Source organism: Rhynchophorus ferrugineus, unplaced genomic scaffold (assembly GCF_030347505.1).
Source record: "Rhynchophorus ferrugineus isolate W39M unplaced genomic scaffold, kcgeb_rfMv2 rfM4, whole genome shotgun sequence".
NCBI lineage: Eukaryota > Metazoa > Arthropoda > Insecta > Coleoptera > Curculionidae > Rhynchophorus > Rhynchophorus ferrugineus.
This window is the reverse complement of record NW_027472583.1, coordinates 10,419,394-10,440,256: the sequence shown is the minus strand read 5'-3', so window position 1 is coordinate 10,440,256 and position 20,863 is coordinate 10,419,394. Positions and strand designations below refer to the sequence as shown.

At 30.8% G+C, this 20,863-nt stretch overlaps 1 protein-coding gene and 1 long non-coding RNA gene across 12 annotated transcripts in view; one reads left to right on the top strand and one right to left on the bottom strand.

Annotated features, from left to right (window-relative positions):
- Positions 1 to 50: 50 nt before the first annotated feature.
- LOC143195672 (uncharacterized) overlaps positions 51 to 20,863 on the bottom strand; it is a 61,851-nt gene continuing 41,038 nt past the window's right edge. The window contains exons 5-7 of the long non-coding RNA XR_013005580.1: positions 880 to 1,305; positions 547 to 812; positions 51 to 466 (exon numbers count right to left, since the gene is read on the bottom strand). This is a non-coding gene — a long non-coding RNA (uncharacterized LOC143195672). The remainder of the gene's footprint in view (positions 467 to 546; positions 813 to 879; positions 1,306 to 20,863) is intronic.
- The window catches only part of Ppn (proteoglycan-like sulfated glycoprotein papilin), a 160,911-nt gene continuing 142,066 nt past the window's right edge, over positions 2,019 to 20,863 (top strand). For all 11 annotated transcript variants that reach the window (XM_076403051.1, XM_076403048.1, XM_076403046.1 and 8 more), the window contains exon 1: positions 2,019 to 2,180. In XM_076403051.1, the coding sequence (XP_076259166.1) occupies positions 2,155 to 2,180 (26 nt within the window). In that variant the 5' untranslated portion in view covers positions 2,019 to 2,154. The remainder of the gene's footprint in view (positions 2,181 to 20,863) is intronic.

Sequence of the window (20,863 nt, the reverse complement as noted above, 5' to 3'; positions counted from 1 at the left end):
TTTGCATAGTACGTGTAATAATTAAATTTGGCAAATAAAGTCCATAAATACTTAATGAAAATAGTTTAATATTATTTGATATTAATATAATAATTAATTCCCCAGGCTTGGTTGGCGTAGTGGTCAAGGCGACAGGATGATCCTCCTACGGTTGCGATAGTCTCGGATTGGAATACTATTAGCGTATGATCGTGAATTTATGTTTGTGATTCTCCAAAAGGCAGAGCGCAAAATCCGACAAGGAAAATGAGTACCGACAACAGTAACCAGGTTGGTAAAACCGGATGTCTTCTAGGATGATTTCTAAAGTTGGCCACTCGCCAGTATCTTCCTGGAGTTTGGAGTTGTGGTGTCACTCTTTGATGATAGTTTCAACTAATTGCTCCTTGGTGGTCATCACTACTTTTGAAATTGCCCGATTGGTAAGTTGTCACGTGTTTTCTATGGGGTTTATGTCTAGTGGGCCCTGGCCAAGACAAAACCGTTATTTTTTCCGCTAAATATGCAGTACCACGTCTAACTTTGTCACACGTTGCCGAATCATACCTAAAAATGTAGCTATCCTCGTCAGGGAACCATTCATTGATCTGCGGCGGTAACGGGGTTTCTAGTACTCGCTTGTTTTGCTCTGGTTTAATTGTCGTTTCTAGAATGTATAGGCGACATAACAGACCACACCATGACACTAACCGGATGATCAACCCTTCCTACAAAGCGATTAGTGTCGAATTTGAAACGCCATGGTCATCGTCCTACGAAAGAGAAATTTTGTCAATCAAAATTTTGAATGTTGATTCGTCGGAAAAGCATATCTGTAAATTAATAGAATTAGAACTCGAAATCGTTATTGACCAATTGTATTGTTCAAAAAACTTATACTTAGTCGACTCCAGTCTGCAACAGTCATATTTCCATGTTCAACCCATGGAGTTATTTTTTTATGCTGTCAGTCATGCGTGGTTTTTTCGAAGGCCACCATCCTATTAGATTCTCTTCAACCAACTGCCTCGGCATTGTCCTTTCCGAAGTCTTTACATCCTCGTCGTTTATTATCATAGTCAAATGAGCAACGCTCTTTTTACGATTTTTGAGGCAGATATTTCTTATTTGGTGATTCTTTTTCTGTCACATTTGCCAAGACTATTTGCCTCAAGAGACTTTCTATTGTCAATTATAATGCGATTGACGACAGACTTTGAAACTCTAGAAATAGATGCTATCTCTCTCTGGGAATATGTGGAGTGCGGTAACAACCTTTGTATCTCTCTACATTTTCTTGGGGACGTGTCCAAAATCTTACCCATCCTGAAAAGTTGAAATTTTGAGGTAATCGCGTCGAATCTTTAATAAAATGTACATTCGTGGACAAAACTTTTGATTGATTTAGACACAAAAGTGGGTTAAAATAATGAAATTATAATATCTAGACAATACAACAACAATACTGCTAAGTTTTTTTTAATGAGCAATCACTGAATTTAAAGAAACGTTGTTAAATGTTGCCATAAAATCAATAATAATGATACCAGTACCTATTTAAGATAAAATAACCCTTTACAACAGCATAATTCATTCTAACAAATATAATAAACTATAAATTACACAAACACAAATACGTACAAATACTCTCGCTATCAATTTAGCCATCTACTGTATGCATGTATATATATATGTATATATAATATTTTAATTGTTTATATATTAATAATATTATAATGTGATAAAAATTAGTTAAAAACAGTATATAATAATATATTTGCTAGATATAATCACCGTATATACTTTTAATATCGAAACTCTTTATTTAAATAAAAAAAAACAAGGGTCGTCGAGATAGCGCGTCTCGCAAGTACGACCGGCTCCTTCCGAATCGGATGGCGTCTGAACAACGCGGCGTGGAAGTACTATCGCCGAGCCCTTCTTCATAGAGCCTCTCGTCCACACTCTTTTTGATCGTTCCGTCGCTCCCTACCTCCTTCCATTCAGAGTTACAAAAAGATCGAAATAAAAATGTTTAGTTGGCTGCAGCTTGTCGTGGACACCGAATGCGAATCGGCTCGACGTGCCGGACTCTATATCCAGTGATCGCGAAGTGATTGTCCGCGAACTCAACAGTGAACCGGGGTATCAGGTAGTGGTGAGAGACGGTTCAGCATGGAGATACTTTTGCGACGGTTCAGGTATGGATGATTTGAATATTTATATATGTTGAGCCGTGATATCTTAGGATGTGCAAATATAAAAATATATAGCGCGTAAATTTTTGGTTCGTATAGTTATTGGTTAAAATCAAATATTGGCAAAAAATGGTTTTTAGTATTAATTAGCGGCCACAAAAGTTCCGAGAATTTTATTGCAAAACTCACGCTGTTTGCTAGCAGAAAAAAAGGTAAATATTTAAAAATCAATTGCCATATCCTAGAATGTTTTATATCGTTAAATATTCTTTTAATTTTAAAATTTCAGAAAAATAATAGACGGATATATTGCAACATTTAATTTAACAAAAATAAAAATATGCTCGTTATATATTTAAAAAAAATTGATATAGGTTTTTTTCTTCGCCTTTTCGAATAAGTGACCACTGGGAGCATTAATATTTTATGGTACCCCGTATTACGGGTGCAATAAATATATACCGCCCGTCATAAATTACGAAATTTATTCGATCATTCAGGACAGATAACAAACGTGATGTATAACAGTGACCATTTCAATCTCTCCATCTAAATCCCTTGAAATATTTATTCGGACGTTAAAAGAGACCATTTATGAGAAATGTTTTATGATGTTGAAACATATAATATTCATATATATATATATATATATATATATATATATATATATATATATATATATATATATATATAAATGCAATAATGAAATTATTTTGATTCATTGATTTATAGTTTCAATGACTCGATGAATGAATGAGAATTATATTTCTTTGATAAAACTATAAACACAGAGAGCATTGTTTTGTGCGACTAATGCGTAATTATAATATTAATAAAATTATAGAAATTTGATGGTATGCCACATATTTAGAATTTTAATAGTTTTTTACGTGAGATAATTGAATATAGAATTGTGGCAAATATTTTTCGCAAAATATTTAACAAAATTTTTGTAAATGTTTCCCATTCCTTATTAGTTATTATTGACTAAACACGAGAAATTTTCATTCTCAATTTTATTTCTTTGATTAAAATAATATTTTTTGTTTTTTGCATTACGTTTTATATATAAATATATGTCTACATCATCTACCACTTGTAGCTCAGTATCATATTTCTAATATACGTATATTAATCTAACAATATTATTTAATTTTTATATTTGCATCATCATAGTTAATATAAAAAATAATAGTAATATAGAAAAGGAAATAATGTATAGATTTATAAAATAGTTTTTGCTTTGAATGACTTAATTCGTATATATTATATATATATATATATATATATATATATATATATATATATATATATATATATATATATATATATATGCTTGATAATAATATAAACATTGGAAGTATTGTTTTTAACTAGTGATTATGATATATATTAGTGAAATCAGAAAGAAAGCATAATTCTGTTAGCAAAGGAAATATTTAGAAACTTTTAAAAATAGTTAATCAAATATATATAAATATAATACATTATTAGATACAGTGTAATGTTATTAACAGAAGGTTGGTTTGTTTTACATTTTCTTGTTTTATTTTATGTTATATCGTTAATATATATAAATTTGTCGGCGTGTATGTCACTCCTCCTAAACGGTTGGACCGATATTGATGAATTTTTTGTGCGTGTTATGTGGATTTCAGAATGATTTAGATTCACAACCGGACCTGGTAGGTGGCGCTGCGATAGAGTTCCAGCATTTTTCATATCTTTTATACATTTTTCGATTATAAGAACATATGACAAAATCACTGACTGATTGGAAACGCTGGATGTGTTTCTTATGTCTGAATACGATATATATTAAGTAGAATTAAAGTATTAATATATTTAAAATAATAACATTTAAATTTTGATATTTCATGAAGAGTTTTTGTTATAATAAAATATTAATAACTTAATTTTAAAGTTTGCTTGGATCTTCGGTGATCTATTATATGATCTTGAATTCATTTAATGGTAACTTTCTACTGTGCTTGTTTATTCTACATTCTGAAGGGTCGTTTGTTGTCGAAGTGATGCACAGTCATGTGTGATGTGATTCTGCCCTTATTCGTCAGTTCGCAACCTTGTAAATTATTAACCTTGCACCTTCTTAATTATCAAATCCAAGTTCCAATAATAGACACAGTAGGGGTTAATGTTTTTCCAAGTTCCACTAATGTATCTCGGATACAATCTTTTATACCTTGAAGTTTATTTAATATGATTTTATTGTTTTTTTTTATTGTGCCATAATATTAATAATATTGGTTAACATGATATTCTTACAGTTGTTATTGTCAGTAGGCTTCATTGTTGATGCTATCATTGCCATCTAAAATATTAATATTAAATAAAAGCGTTGGCAGTATTGCGACTTGCGATTTTGATGTCTTAAATTGAGATGACTTGCGTTCACTGCTACTTTGGATATACTATAGTTCTACTTCTACATATCTTATTTAATCTTTATTAAATCTAGCTATGGTTTGATAAGCTACAGAAAGGGTTCAATTAGAGACAATAGGGAAAAAGGCCTATAAATAGCTTTAAAAATGGTTCATTTAATTTGAAGTTTCATTGTATAAGAAGTAAAACGCTGCTCAGAATGGTGACGACTCATCTATCAGAACGAGAGTAATCAGAAGGAGCAAGGTCTGGAGAATACGGCGGGTGGGGTAGAGCTTCCCATTTTAATGTGACCCAGTATGTTTTCATTGGTTTAACATGTGGTCGAGCGTTGTTATGCTGAAGAATAACATTGTTGTGTCTTTACTCGTATTCCGGCTGATATTCGCATAGTGTTCGGCTCAAACATATCAAGTGTAATCGATAGCGACTCCCATTGATGGTTTCATCAGCTCATAGTATGCCACACTAAGCTAATCCAACTAAATATAGAGCATTAGTTTGGGGCCATGGATTGACTTTGTTGTTCTTTTGGTACATGACCATGTGGTCCCCATGATTTTCTTCGCTGTAGATTACTATAATGGATCCACTTTTCATTAACAGTAACAATTACGCACTGCAAACTCCATCAGAAACTTATTGGATTTAATTCATACGACGCAAAATATCCAAGCTTTTCGAGCATTTCTATGCTGTACAAGCGATTAAAAATGATTTCTTGTGCTTGTACAACAATTCTCCATACTGTTTTTGCGTTTTACACGGATTACCATCGAAAAATATACTCGTTTTAAAATATTTTTGTTCAGTAAGCGTTTTGTTTTCGGTGTCAAAATCATCACTTGTGAATCGTCAAAATCTTTGTCATAAAGTTCACGCAGTATTCGAGGACCTTCGGTCGTCTGTTTCTTCAGATTGAAGCAAAAAATAAAACATCGCGCAGATGCGATTTACTGGGTACATTTCTGTTTTTATACTTCGCCGAAATGATACATACCGAAAAGCCCGTCAGTGAAGCTTCAACATGTTAGTTACAATTGTTCCCGATGCGATTTAATACACAATAATATCATCTGTTCATATTATAAATCCTTTAAAACTAATGTATGTTCCTAATAAAACAGCCAAATTTCAGTGTTTTAAAATGCAGTTAACAAAGAAAAATTTACCTAGGGTTAAGAGTAAAAGTAACATAACATAATATAAGATAACGATATGATATTGAAATAAGTTGTATTTTATAATGTTTTGTTTACTCTTAATGTTCAGTGACATTATAGATTATATATTATATATGGATCAGTTTCTCTTTTAATTTTAACAATAATCAAAATATTTTTATTATAAATTATATTATATTTGTTTTAAATTAAATATAGCTTTATAATTATTCTTAATACGTAATGATCAGTACTTACATACTAATAATATCTTCTAATATAATAAATATAAGTACTTGTAGGGTTTTTTGGGATCTTACGAAAGTCTTCAAAATCCCCTCCTATACTCTACTAAGAAAAAATCAGATATGTTCACCCCCAACCCCCTTCACTGCATTTCTGTACAGTTCATTTTTGTAAACAACTGTTGAAAAGTTATTACAATTGCCTCGCATTGGGTCAAACTCATATTTAGTAATCTTACATTACATAATAATATATTAATTATCTCTAAACAAAGGAATTGCATTAAGTGTAACAATTTCAAAATGTTACTCAATCAATCAATGTTAATATTAAAATGCATGCTCAGTGCAAACCAATCACAATGCGTTTTGGGTCCTATTTTGCATATCGTTGCACATTCTGAAGTAGGGATGTTGAAGAAAAATATCGATATACCGGCGAACAAAAAATGTCGATGCCAAACCAAGCAAAATTCACTTTATATCGAAGGGCAGAGAAATCTCAAAACAAAAGGTCGATACTCTTCGACAACTCTATGTTTTTAACATTAATATTATACTATACCACTAAAAGTTTAATACTATCCTTTTCAACTATCGATACATCTTTATCGAAAAATATCGACCCAAAAATTATCGATATTTTTTCGGCATTTCTATGATGAAGTGTGGTTTATGCGTGGTTGTTGTGCTTGTAAATACGCAGATCGCTTATCATGACAACGGGAGCTAATATAACATAGAAAGATGGTAATTAAGTTGTAAATAAGTTACCGCTGATAGCTGTAAGTAAGACATCTATTTCCGATGCATCAGTGCTTTTAGCGAACAGTCAGCGGATGTACGCGTATTTAATATTTATGCGTCCTATTCAGTTTGTATTTTGCATATTGAGTCCCGATATTACATATTATACACAGGTTCAAAAATCGATAATGTATGAATGGAACGATTTTAAGTGTGATTTATGTTTCGGCATTGGTCTTTGTTCTGCATGTCGATTAGACAATCGAATGGCATTTCTATTTTCGGAAGCTTTTTATTAAACAGTGTCATAAAATTTGAGGTTATTTGTCATACGTAATGCTTAATTTTTTTCATATTAATTATTATTGTATAATAATCTGGTTTATAATAAGGATTATAGATTATGGCCTTATTAGCACTATAAAATATTATTATAGTGTCGATGCGGACGACTCTCCTGGATAAACCCATGATTTTTTACGTTTGTAGTAGATATACTTTTCATTATTAGTACAGAAAATTCTTCTATTGTTAGGAAAGTAGGTCAAAATTTTATAGTCCTAAATCTTTAAAACCAAAAGCTACATTTGGGATATGACATCAAAAATATATCACTAAAAGTTTTGCATGAACTTTCGGCAACAAAAGTAATGAATGTCAAAATTTAATAGAGCTTTCCATGATCAACATTACTCAATATTAATAAATGGAGAACTGAAATGATGTGTAGAGATATGTCAAAAGTATTGGAATTAACAACTAAGTTAGGTTTACATTGATATATAAATAATATATATACGATAGAGATTCTGCGTCAATAGGCGAGTGTCGATGACGTCTTGTTTAATTTTTTTCTTGACTGTACATTTTTACATCAATTTCAATAGAAAAAGTAAACGAAATACGTCAAAGAGACTTAAGTCAGTCGAAATAACGTTTGCTACATGTTTATCGTGGGTTTAACAGTCATTACGGCACCCTACGGCTTCTCTAAGATTTATTACCTCCAGTTATATAAGATGTGAGAAACTATAAGAAAGACTAAAACTACCAACAGATGAACAAAAAGGTATTATGAACGCTCAAGAATGTTTCGGAAAATAATCCATAAAAAACATTTGTTGGATTTTTTTTGAATATTACTTTTAATATATTCTTAAAAAGCTTATTTATTAATTCTCAATGGCATACACTCATAAATTCTATATAATTATCATGTCAGTATGAAACTGTGAACTTGAGATTTCACGTGTTATTATTTGTGTCTTCTTTATATTGTTATTTCAAAAAGTTATGTAACCAAATCAAACTTTTGAGCAAACTTGGTTAACATAACCTTTTAATTTCTAATTCTTACCTAAAACCTTGCTTTAACGATATAAAAGTAAATATTCTGATGTCAAATAACATCTCGGGTTGTTCAACAGCTTAAAGATAAGGTTTGAAATAAGGTTTATTGGTCAAACACATAAAAAAACCTTTGTACGAACTAAAAATTGATGAATCCGATCTATAAATATCTTTTCATGAAAGGTTCAGAAGAAATGAAAAGTGTTATCAGTAATATTGGCTGAAAATAACAAAGTGGTGGACATTTTTTATAACTTTAATGTGTTTAAATCGTCTTCGTCTGGTTTAGTTTTTCTGAAGACTTTCTGAACTCAGTTTAAAATAGCTTTTACTTACTACTTTACTTTTACTTTTATTTACATACATACTTAAAAAACTGCATCAAGCTTTTGCCTAGATTAATAGACTAGAATTCCATAAATTATCCTTCGGAAATATATTTATTTTTATATTCACACTACTTTTTATTTTAAAGGGTTTATAAGTTATAAATAACGTGAAAAAAGCTATACAAGCTAAGTAATTTTAGAACTAATAAAGAACGAAGAAAAAGTTAGTCCTCATTCACTTTTTTGTACCGTATCGTCCATGGTTGCTTGAAGTGGGTGGAAATTACGCCAGGACACGCATGAACATAAAAACGTATTTGTTTTACGCGCTGCTAACATCACAAAAAATAAATAATATTGAAGGCATCCCATATACCAAAGTGATGACCAGGTTCTGCGCTTCTTTAACACCATATTTATAACCGAAAAGTAAAAAATGGTTCATTTGAATGAAATATTTTCAAAACACATCAAAAGGTACTACCTTTGATTATTATTTACCTAAAATTTTGTATTGCGTCAAGAATATAATTTTAAAAGGGAATATATTGAAATTTGTATGGCATTAAACGAATTCATTCAATAGCATTTTCCATTTCTAGATGTTACTAAAAGTCTTTTACAGTACGTTCAGTATATTTATTTTAATTTATTTTATTTCGGTATTACAGTATTTTCAATATAAGATCAGAAATATATTTGATATGTAACGTTAATTAAAATAATAAATGTCTGTATATTAAAAGATATTAAAATAACTATCTCAAGAACTAACAGTTACTAACCTTTTTTAAATGGACTCTAACCCTGAGAATTGGCTCTAGTTCAATAATATACTATATCTACAGAACTATATCAAATACTATCAGTCCATAAGCAAGAAGATGAAGAGCTTCTGCCTTCTTTATGGTACTGTCTTACTTTGAGAATATATTGCCGTATGTTCCAGCTTTTTTTGCAACGACTAAAAAAAAATTACGTCCATGAGAAACTATAAATGCTTTAACAGTTGCAATAAGAAAAAACTAAATTTGAAAATTTGTTCCCAGACTAGCTCATGCGTCAATTAAATTGCAGATGACTGAATAATATATCAAAAAATTTTTGCGTCCATGGCCATGCCATATTGTTATATTTCATTCCGTATCAGTGAGTAGCATGCAAATGGAACATTATATTATTCGGTCATTTTTTTTATTGTAACTCAAGACGTGGCTGTAATGACAATAGTATTGATAATATGTAACTCGGAAATCATTTTTAGTAAACTTTATATATAGATAGTGCGCATCATCATTGACGGGTTTAAAAATAGCCAGATTTTGTGACTTGTTATAATAAGAGTTTTTGACTATAACGTTCTTATGTTAAATTGGCGTGACATAATTGGATAAATTATGATAATGTTTAATTATGAAGGCTTCAAATGGTATTAATTCAATTAATTGTCCTCTGGCAGATGGTGGAAGCCATCTCGGTTAAATATTTCGGGTTCGTAAAAATGCCACAACAGAATGGAAACATTGTGGAAATTTACTTTTAAATTCACTGTTCGGGTAGATAATGTTTGGATAACTAGTTGTGTAATTAATCTAATTAGACTTCAAACATAATGCCAAGCATATCTGAACATACGGGGTTGTCAATAAACATTAGTAAATCCTACGATGACAAAACAAGATGTTTAATGCTTATCATTACATAACCAGCAAATAATTGCACGATGACCTGGAAATCCAATGGATCTGCGATCCAAAAGAGCTGTTATTCCGAAACCAGCGTTAAGCTGCGAAAGAAGTGGTGCAACGATCATAAAACCAGGACACTCGATGAATGTGGTATAGTCCGATGAATCATGGCTTATATTATTTTTTACAAATGGCCAGGTGTATGTATGGGGAACCCTAAAACCCAGACTGCTTGTTCCTACAGTCAAGCATGGGGGAAGTTCTGTTATGATTTGGGCGGCAATATCGTATTATTCAGCTGGTCCTCTCATTTACACTGGCTAAATTACTGCGTATGAATATATATCTCGACATCGACGAATATATATATCTCGATATCTTCAATGATGAAGTTCTTACTATAACTAGCACATTGCTGCCAAATACTAATATGGTAGTATACCAAGATGATAATACACCCATAAACACAACCAAAAGCATTTAGTTTTGGTTTTTTTTTTTGTTCTGGCCTAAAAACCAAGCGGTGGAATGCATGACGTATACCTGGTCGCGGAGACTTGCCCTGGAGTGACAAGTTGGACCCGGTTATGTGGGACTGCCTCTGGGCTTACCAATACACTAAACCGAAACCGCCTCACAGTTGACCCCTGTGGATCGCTACTGCTACTGCATTAAATTTGGGGATATGGCACCCGCTGATCGGGCAGCCGTTATTGGGCACGAGGGCCCGGCTATTCTATTGATTCGCGAACCTGAGTTAACACACAACTGGATACTGTTGTATGGGGCAAAAGTTATGACTGTAGCGACGGATGAGGTCGTTTCAGCCAGGAAAAGGGGGGAGCTTGGCGGTGACGCGGTGCTAAGCTCCCAGCATGTCGACCAGCTCGCGAACAAGCGCGTTTTCAGAAGAGCTGAGTTGTTGTTTGTGGAATGATTGAGATATGAAGTGCTTGATTTCTGGACTGTCAGTTCCCCTATGAATCTGATTATTTCTGACAAACCATGGGGCGTTTAATATTCTCCCGAGGAGCTTATTTTGGAAAATTTGAAGCCGTTTGACCTGGTTGGGTGTAACATCTTGTAAAATAAGCATTTGATGGAGATGGGAAGTCTGCTAGAAGAGCAGATCAGAGAAGATAGCAGGTTTACTATCTCCGAAACTTTTTGGATTGCTTTCTGGATTTGGGAATGCCAACCGAATCGCCGCTCAGAGTGAAGACCTAGGTACGTGACGTTATCCAGCCATGGAATTATTGCGGTGTCGATCTTAAGTTGCGAGACGCGCAGTACGTAACGCTTCTTATGGAAAATGATGGCCTGGATTTTCAGGGGGTTGATTTGCATTTAGTTTTTGTTTGAAAAGTACCAGAATATAGCTGAACCGTTATGAAGAGTTTTAGTGCAGCAAGTAAAGAGTAGATTTCCATTTCCAACATCATTGAACTTGGCGGACGTTTTGGTACCAAATCTACGAATCTATTCTGCGAAAAATTGCAGCTCTTTTATAAATAAAATCCTTATTACATGTGACACAACAGTGGTAATAAATTAACATGTTAAATTAAAATTGTACTAAGCATACCTATCAAATAAGAGTGTATGGTTTTTCCTTATTATTATTATATTAGTCGTCTAACATCTCACTCTGACGATAAATCTTAGCATTTAAAAATATACAATACAATATATTCTGGTATAATTAACGAAAGGAAAACGCCTAACGAAACCTATTATCTTGAAGAACAAAGCGACATCAGAAAAAGGACTGAACAGCATCAAAGCAGACAGATTAAAAACAATAGAGTTTACAAAAGACCACCAAAACAATAAGCCAGGTAACTTAATACCTTTCTGTACTATACTTCCATGTACCTGTTGAATAAATTGCGTGCTTGTGATCCCTGGTGCCTCGTGAAATACGACTCGTTCGATCTGGAGCAGATATCTCTATTTTAATTGTTTGCAAATTGTACACGTCCATTTGTTCGTGATCTTGATGTGTTCGTTGGAAAAATATAATAATTTATCATATTAAATGATTATTCATTTCACAGAGTTGAAGCGATTTTAGAACAATAATAACTATAATATGCTATCAGATTAATAAGTTTTGATATTTGTCTATCATGAGTGAGATTTCACATGTTATTTGTGTCTTATTTATAATTTATGTTGTTGTTTCAATAACCTATGAAACTTGATGAATATAATCTTACTACTCTAACTGAAATCTGGTTAAAAAGCTTGAACATAAAGTATAGAGAAACTTAAATATAATTAAAATAAAATGAAATTCATGTAATACAAATATTGGGTTTCATTTTTTTGTATTTTCCTTCTTTTTTCTCTGTGAAGAATCTTGTATGTATGGGATGCATTTTGTTGTTCTATGTGAAGTGATAATAAGTAATAATCCATCTAGTTAACACTCAATTACCCCTAATTTCACTTCTCCATCTCTTTTGTGTCCTGGTTTAACCAACTCCTTGCTTTTATTAATATCATCTAGGTTTTCAAGAAAAATCAAGATATTGTGTAAGAAGTCAGACAACCAATGCTTTTGAATTTGTGTATCATATGATATTACCCAAAAACTTAGTCTCAATTTTTCAAATGATATTCAATGTTCCTTTTTATTTATGCTCATCATTGTTTCGAAGTCACGCCCAAAATATTTCCATCTGTCAGTTTAGCTTCTGATAAATGAAAACCTTTCTGTATATACATTAAAACCAATCACTATCTTGGTGTGTACAAGAAAACGGAATCAGGCAATTATACATATTTTTCTCTATTATAAAATAATAGATATTTTGAATTTGATTGTTTTTGATATTGAATTATTAGGAAATAAGCCAAAAAATATTTGACGATACGACTTTTTTATTGTTATTTTTAGAATCAGCACAATACCTGAGTTAAACTTGTAATACTTTTTTATCGTTGATTTGTGTTTATATGTCGAGATATATGATTAGGTTTATTTACGACAAATAAAATTAATACAAAAATATATCAAAGTATCAACTAAGTTTTGCAGATTATATAATAATTTTATAATATATATTAAATAAGTTTAATATAATTAAAGTTAATTTAGATTATTAATACATAATCGTGTAATAATTGATATATAATTATGGTTACCACTAAAAAAACTAATAAACTGGATGATTCAATAAAATGACTAAAATTTTTATTATCGTTTCTATTAATTCCTTCCAACTATCATTGCGGAAGACTCTTCAGGAACTGTTACTCCTTAATTTCTTAAAAACCATTTCGATAAACAGGTTTTTTAGATGTTATGCATTTGGCTGAAAACTATTTTTTGCTTTTGTAATTTTTTATTTTTTTTCATAACTTTTAACATTTACCCCAAAAGATTATAATATAAATCCGAGTTTATTGGTTTTTCTGGTTCAGATTCGTTGATAAGCCAGAATATTTATAGATTTATTAGCAATTGCTACACTCATTCTTCATTTCATTCAAATAAATTTAATTCAGTGGCTACATTTTTAGTAATATTCTTATAAAATAATTAAATCGATAAAAATAAATAAATTCATACAGAAATAACGAAAAATATGTTCTAACATTGAAGCTCTTCCTCTGTTTAAAGATGTCGACACCGTTATAAGTTTCAGAAACAAACAAATGCATTTTTATACTGGTAAATATATAAACAAACGAATATTCGAATAGATAAAGAAGTAAAGACAGCACTTGTGCCACTTTAAAGGGGACTTTCCCATGAAAACGCCTCTTTCAGTACTTGGGAGCTCTTGTACGATAACACAACATTATGAGAATAAGCGAGAAGACTCAAGAACGTCACGTGGGAGATCATTATAGTTTATCGCATCATGGTCAGTGGGTGGACCAGTGGAGTATTAAAAGAACCCAACATTTTTCTGAAAAATATATGAAGCATTAATGAATAAAATAAGCCTCAACCCAAAATAGATTTGAACTGAAAATAATTCGTTAAAAATCATTTAATTAAACTTTTTACTGTTAGTTGTTACAATTTTTTGTAATTAATTAACTAATTACATTAGATATGCTTAGTACAAACTTTAATGTATAAATCAATTTATTACTACTGTTCTGTTTTACTTGAATCAATATAACAAACGAGTATGAGATAAATATACCAGTATGTATTTCACAAATTAAAATAAACTTAAACTATTTAAGTTAAAGTTAGTAGTTACACTTATATACTATACAACTTCGTGTGGTTCGATTTGCTTCAATTTTCTGATTTCCTGCGTTTTGTCCAGTAGCTTCATTGCTTCCACATTGCTGTGATCTAGTAACCTTAGTTCATTTTTTAAAGCGAAATCTTGGATATATTCGCAAATCAATTTGATTTCGAGGTCATCGTGCACTTTTTCATTGGTTACATACCAATAAGTATTGGTATTTAATCTTAGGTAGAACTTTGTTTTGGCAGCGTTGAATTTATTAATTGGTTTGATGCTTTAGTACAACCCCATAGGACTAAATTGGCTTTATGATGCACTAATTGGCCTGATAAATCAATTTTTTTAGATCAAGTTGAGAGTATCTTCTGGTATAATTGACCAGTAGAGTTGCTTGATTTTATCTAATATGATGCTGTTGTTAGAAATAATTTGTATTGTTTTTTTGATAAAATAACTATATAAAAAGAATCATTACTGCTACAACTTTCTTTTTTTCGAGCTAATGATACGAATGCTATGTCGGAAGAAGTCTTCCCATCTTTTTCGTTCTTCATAAAATGTGAACTTCTCCTTCACAATAATTTTAAAAAGAATAATGTGGAGTAGAACTTCCCATTAAGAGTTTCCAAATATTTTTGACCCATTTTAAGATTGTCCGGTGAAACATTAATTTTGTCATCATTCGGTCGTCTTTTTTATTATTAAATCACACACCTGTAATACCACTAAATTTATTGCATAAGTTTTGATCCATGGTTATTTCACTTCACAGCTAATCTTTATGGAAATAATGGATGCATTTTTCATCACCAGTGATAATATGATCCAACAACCATTTTCAAAAAGCGAAAGTTAATTATTCTGCCACTGAAACAGTAGTTGCCTAAACTATTTCAATTACTAAGGAAACCATTTTTTCACTTGTTTATCTTCTTCAAAAATGTTACCCACAACTAACATAACAAAATCAAATCAAATTCACGTCTTTTAATGTTCATTTTGATTTTTACTGAGATAGAACTACTTTCATATTAAAATGGTGAAATAATATTCATTCAATATTCGATCAGCTTTTTCTTTAAAGAAATAAGAATTAATGATGTCTCCAGCGCATAAACCAAACCAATTTTCTTAATTAAAGGTTGTCTGATAGGTAATAATGATTGTCCATTTAATTTTACTGTTTACTGTTAATACTTACTGTTTTAGTTAAATAATAACATTTTACCTATAACATATTTATTATATACCAAAAACAGCAGTTTTAGTATCCTGTTACAAGCAAAACATTTCGATCAGCTGGGTAATACCAAAAGTGCTCATTTCAATTCATCTCAGTACTAGTTGGTGCTTCCGTATTTACCGAATCTCGCCTTTGATGTTTAACTTCCATAAATTAGAATAGGCAAATGTCATGGCGTTTTTTCCTTCACAGTGACAGATGTTCGTATGTTGATGATTCTCGTTTAAAGACATGATCTTATCGTTTATATTTAAAAATGTAAAAATATTGTATATTATTTAAAAAAAACACTTAGACAGCTGATGGTTGAGGGTTATCAAAATGGAACACACTTAAGATAATTTTTTTAAAATAAAATTAATATTATTATTAAATTATGATTAAATATGCTTAGATAATCTTAATTTATAAATTAATCTATTAGTATTCTTCCGTCGTATTTACATTAATACATCACCATAAATATATTAATATGTATTTCTTAAATTAAAATTAAATTAGACTACTTAAGTTAGAGTTGAGGGCAACACAAAAGTTCGTGTGGTTTGGTTCGCTTCAATCTTCTGATTTGCTGCGTGTTGTCCGGTAGCTTCATTACTTCCATGTTGTTGTGAATTAGTAACCTTATTTCATTTTTTAAGGCAAACCTTGTATACCTTGGTACATTCATTTAAGTTCGAGGTCATCGTGTAGTTCTTTCTCGATTATCCAGTTCAAATTATACAGAAGCAATTGTAAATTTTGAAAAAGATCATATATTCACTAAATATGTTTATGGCTTCTTGTTTTAACAATTCAACATAAGAGCTAAAGCACAACGTAGAAAATTCATTGAATCCATTATTGAACTCCAACAAAATAATCCGAAGCAATGAAGCATAATTTTATCTTGATGATTTTATTAATTGTCCATTGTTAACTGTAATAAACCCACATGTGATGCCAAAAAACAAATGCAACCACAACTTGTGATGCAATATTTGGAACGAGATATCCTAGAGATCAAATTCGTTATTATGTACTCGTTATTGTAATAATATTTTATCTCCTGTATTTAGTTTGTGCTTAATGTTTTTTTTAATAATTCGTCTATATAAAATTCAAATTTTGTCTAAATTTATGGACTCTGTGTAATATTATAGTATATTAATTTTGTGGTATTTAAAATATATATGTCTATTATATATTTGTATAGTATATATAGTATATATTTGTCATTTTGTTGTAAACTGTATATTCTTTGGGAATTCTGAAGATGTCTATTGACGAACTAATGAAACAGTAACATTAAACATCTTAACATTTCTTGTTTAACACAACGAAAAATATCTTTGGATACTCTTTAAAAATTAAGAATATTTGTTTTGACCGTTATTTTTTAGAAAAAGTGGCTTCATGTTCCTTATCTTTAAAATATGTGTATTGTCATCATCAACAATCTATAGTCGACAATCGGAGAATGTCTATTGTTGACGCCGCAATCTTGGAATATTCTTCAACAAATCTTGCCACAGTTGCGATTGCCTATTTTTCAGATGTTTTCATGTCTTCTACCCAAAAGGTCGATTTCGCCACATAATTTTGTGAGAAATCCGTCCTTCGAGAAAACTCTTCTCTAGATTTGTTCTCTGTTATTAGGATATCGGAATTTGCTTAGGCATCACATTTGAATGAGAAAAAATGTACCGCGAACTGAATATTAAATAATGTAATAATATAGGCTGCAAATAATTAAATAAGTGGAAATATGTGTCATGGTAACGGTTTAATAAAGAAATTATACTTCAGTGGAAAAATATTGTTTTATTGCCTTTTTGATGCTGTGTTCTTTTAATATATAAAAAACCTTCTTGCAATAGTTTTCCTTTTTGTTACGTATCATTAAATAATAGATGTAAGCGTTTTTTTAGGAGAAATATATCTAGATTATATTTTCACTGTAAAAAAAAAACATATCACTTATAATACTTGTATTTTCTTCGCTGTTAATTTCTTAGAAGAACCTATTCAATTTTAATTTTTTTTTTGGTAATGACGTTATGTCTGATGAAACATGTAATTATTGGCACAAACGCTTTAGAAGTGGCAATTTCGATTTTCGTGATCAGCCGCGCCTTAGACAGCATCAAAAGTGTGAAGATACGAAATTACAATGCCTGACGGATGAAGACGCACACATGGGTTGACCAATTACACTCTAGGTTAACTTATGAACAAATATCTTTCATTGATTTCTTGGCAAGCAAAGAATACACTTTCAGTATCTTTGTGTATTTTACGTATTCAAATGTAAAAAGTTATCCGTTAGAAAACTTTTCCATAAAAATAATAAATTCCAAGAATGATGTTAAAGATTGCTCTCCCGTATATATGATGTAATACATGAAAAGAAAGTAATAAATAAAGATATATAAAAAGGCACGACTTAAAATTCGTGAGATATATAAAAATGAGAATTGTTCTGTCAATTTGCATCAAAACGCAATTAATTTATAATTAAATTAGCCTGCTTAGGCTAAAGTTAAGACTAAATAGTTATATGTTACACTGTACAAGTTCGAGTCGCTTGATTCGCTTCAAGCTTCTCAGTTTTCGTAGTAGTATAGCTTCCAAATTGCTGTAATTTAGTAACTTTATTTGATACTTTAGTCTAATTACATATTAGCACCCTATGAGTTCAAAATAGCTTTATAATTGACTAGTAAACTAATCTTAGATCAATTTGGGAGTATCTTCCGACTAACCAGTACAGTTCTTTGATTTTCAGTCTGAGCTGCTTTGATTTTTGTCTAACATGATGTTCTGAATGACCTTTATACCTTTATATATAGTGTTTTATGAGCTATCAGAATTGCCAAAGATATGTTAAGGTTACATATTGTAATTTATTAGGAAAAAACTATTTTCAGTTTTCTTCACCAACCTTATATTTCGTCCATTCTTGTCAAGTTGCCCAATCTTTAATATGTTTTTAGTAATAATATTAATCAACAAAATTAAATAAATATTAATTTAATATTGGAAGTAATCAAAATATATGGATTATATTGTACTAAAGTGTATAATCGATATTAAAATATAGCAAATTAAAACTGAATATTGCGAAAATCTGTAATTAAATTGATAGGAGTTTTCAATATGACAATGCCGGCTGAATTTAGTGACCCAACACTAAATTATTCGTAGGAAAATAAGTTAAAATTAAAACCCTTAAACTTTATTTGATTAGGCGGTCATGTCCATACATCAAAACACGTTTTAATCTACACCGTTTGAGAAAGTTGGATTTCCCCTGATTCATCCCTCAACGGGATGTAAATCCTTCAACGGATTTTTTCTAGGAAGGTCTGGCCTGTCGGTTTACAACCAACATCTGGTGTCCATATCAACGCTAAAAAATTATAAATATTGCAAATTATCATTCCGGTTCGGCGTAATCCAAACAAACTGTCGACGATCGAAATTTTTGGCTTATGTTTGTTTATGTGTTGTTGGCCTTTTAGTTTATACGATAGAAATAGGAAACCATTAATGTGGTAAATTATGCCCGAATCTTATTGAAACAATATAAATACAACAACCGCATAGTGTTCAGTGAATGTTCAACTGACAGGATGTCGATAGACTGTCCGTATCGAAATTATTTGGCAATTAAAAATGATTAGCGTCGTAAAAATATAATAGTAATTATTGATACCAATCAAATCATTAACAGGAATTAGAACAATGAGGAAGCCAAGGAACTATAGGGTGGGCTGTATGTTAGTTTTTTAACAATGGTTCCCATTATTTCCTGACAAAAATTGGTTGAGTTTAATTCTGGAGACTCATGGCATGAGCGCAATGATTTGAATTTGCAACGTTGCCAGTTCTTGCAAATTATATGCACATTTGAAGAATAAAATATAAATAAATAGTTTCGAATTTACAAATAAACCTATTGTTTTTTCATATAATATAAAAAATGTAATATGAAGAAACTTTTATAAATATATTCTTAAAAAAAGTAGAATAAAACAATATATAATTATTTATCAATATATAAAACATTATAATAACAAACAAAAGTAATAGCTCTTGTAAATTTTTCGTATATGTTGACAATTCTGTAAGTAAATGATTTTGATTAAGATTTTTTTATGACTCACCTAAATTAGAGCAACGCCAACTATGTGGAAATTGACCAGATATACATTTCATATAAAGATACATATAATAGAAAAATTCTCCTATCTACCAGAACACAAGAGATAACAGTGTCGCTAGGTAAATGATAATAGAAAAAAGAGCTGGACTTTCTATACCGCTATTTTAGAACAAGTCAGGATCAAACACCTATTTATAATTAAGTTTATTGGTCATGTTCATCTTGTAACGTAACTTTTATGCTTTGTACATGTAGAATTAAATTGGTTTGCTTGCTGCAAGTCAATAATTTTTCCAAAAAATGTCCACTGCTTAAATTATCTCGGAATTCATGTGATATAGCATTCGTTGAAAGTTTAGCAGCTAGTTTGTTTTATGATTTTAATTGCTCATTGTCATTGTTATCAGATTCTCCACTTTTAACCAATATCATGGACTTCAGTATGTTGTCATTGGTTTACATTCATCAATGGATATCGCTGATCAAAATACATTCCATGTGTTTTGAAATTAATTGAAACCTAATTTTCTTTATTTCGTCTTCGTTTTTCAACTGCTAATTTACCAATTCCTATTAGGTTTAAACGCCTACTGTTGCGATAGTCGCGGGTTCGATTTCTTGTGGGATATGGATGACTTTATTTTTGTGATTGAAATTCTAAATATCTTTATAGGCAACAGTGGAAAATCCGGCGAGGAATAACCATCCCAGTCACGCCAGTAACCAGACTGGGTAAGACCGGATATCTCCTGGGATAATTTCTCCACTGCTACGGCCAATCGGTAGGCTTAATGCCGAGAACCGCAATTCGGAGCCCATGTTAAACAGTAGATCCAGTCTAGATAAACCCTCGTTCTTAAAAAAAAGACTTCAAAATGTACATAACAAACTCACTTTTCCTTAAAAACAATTGTCAAAATATTTGTCTACAAAAAGTAAATAAGCAAATAAGTTAAATACTACCAACGATGGATAAAATACTACGCCTAATAGATTAATGTCAAAACTATTGAAGTTGACAGTAATGGTTCCCATAATAATAAAAATATCTAACAATTTAAAGAGATTACACGAACAGGAACTATTCCGTCTATCTTTTTATTCGTAAATATGCAGCAAATTAAGCCTATTTGCATCCGCAATTCGTTCAT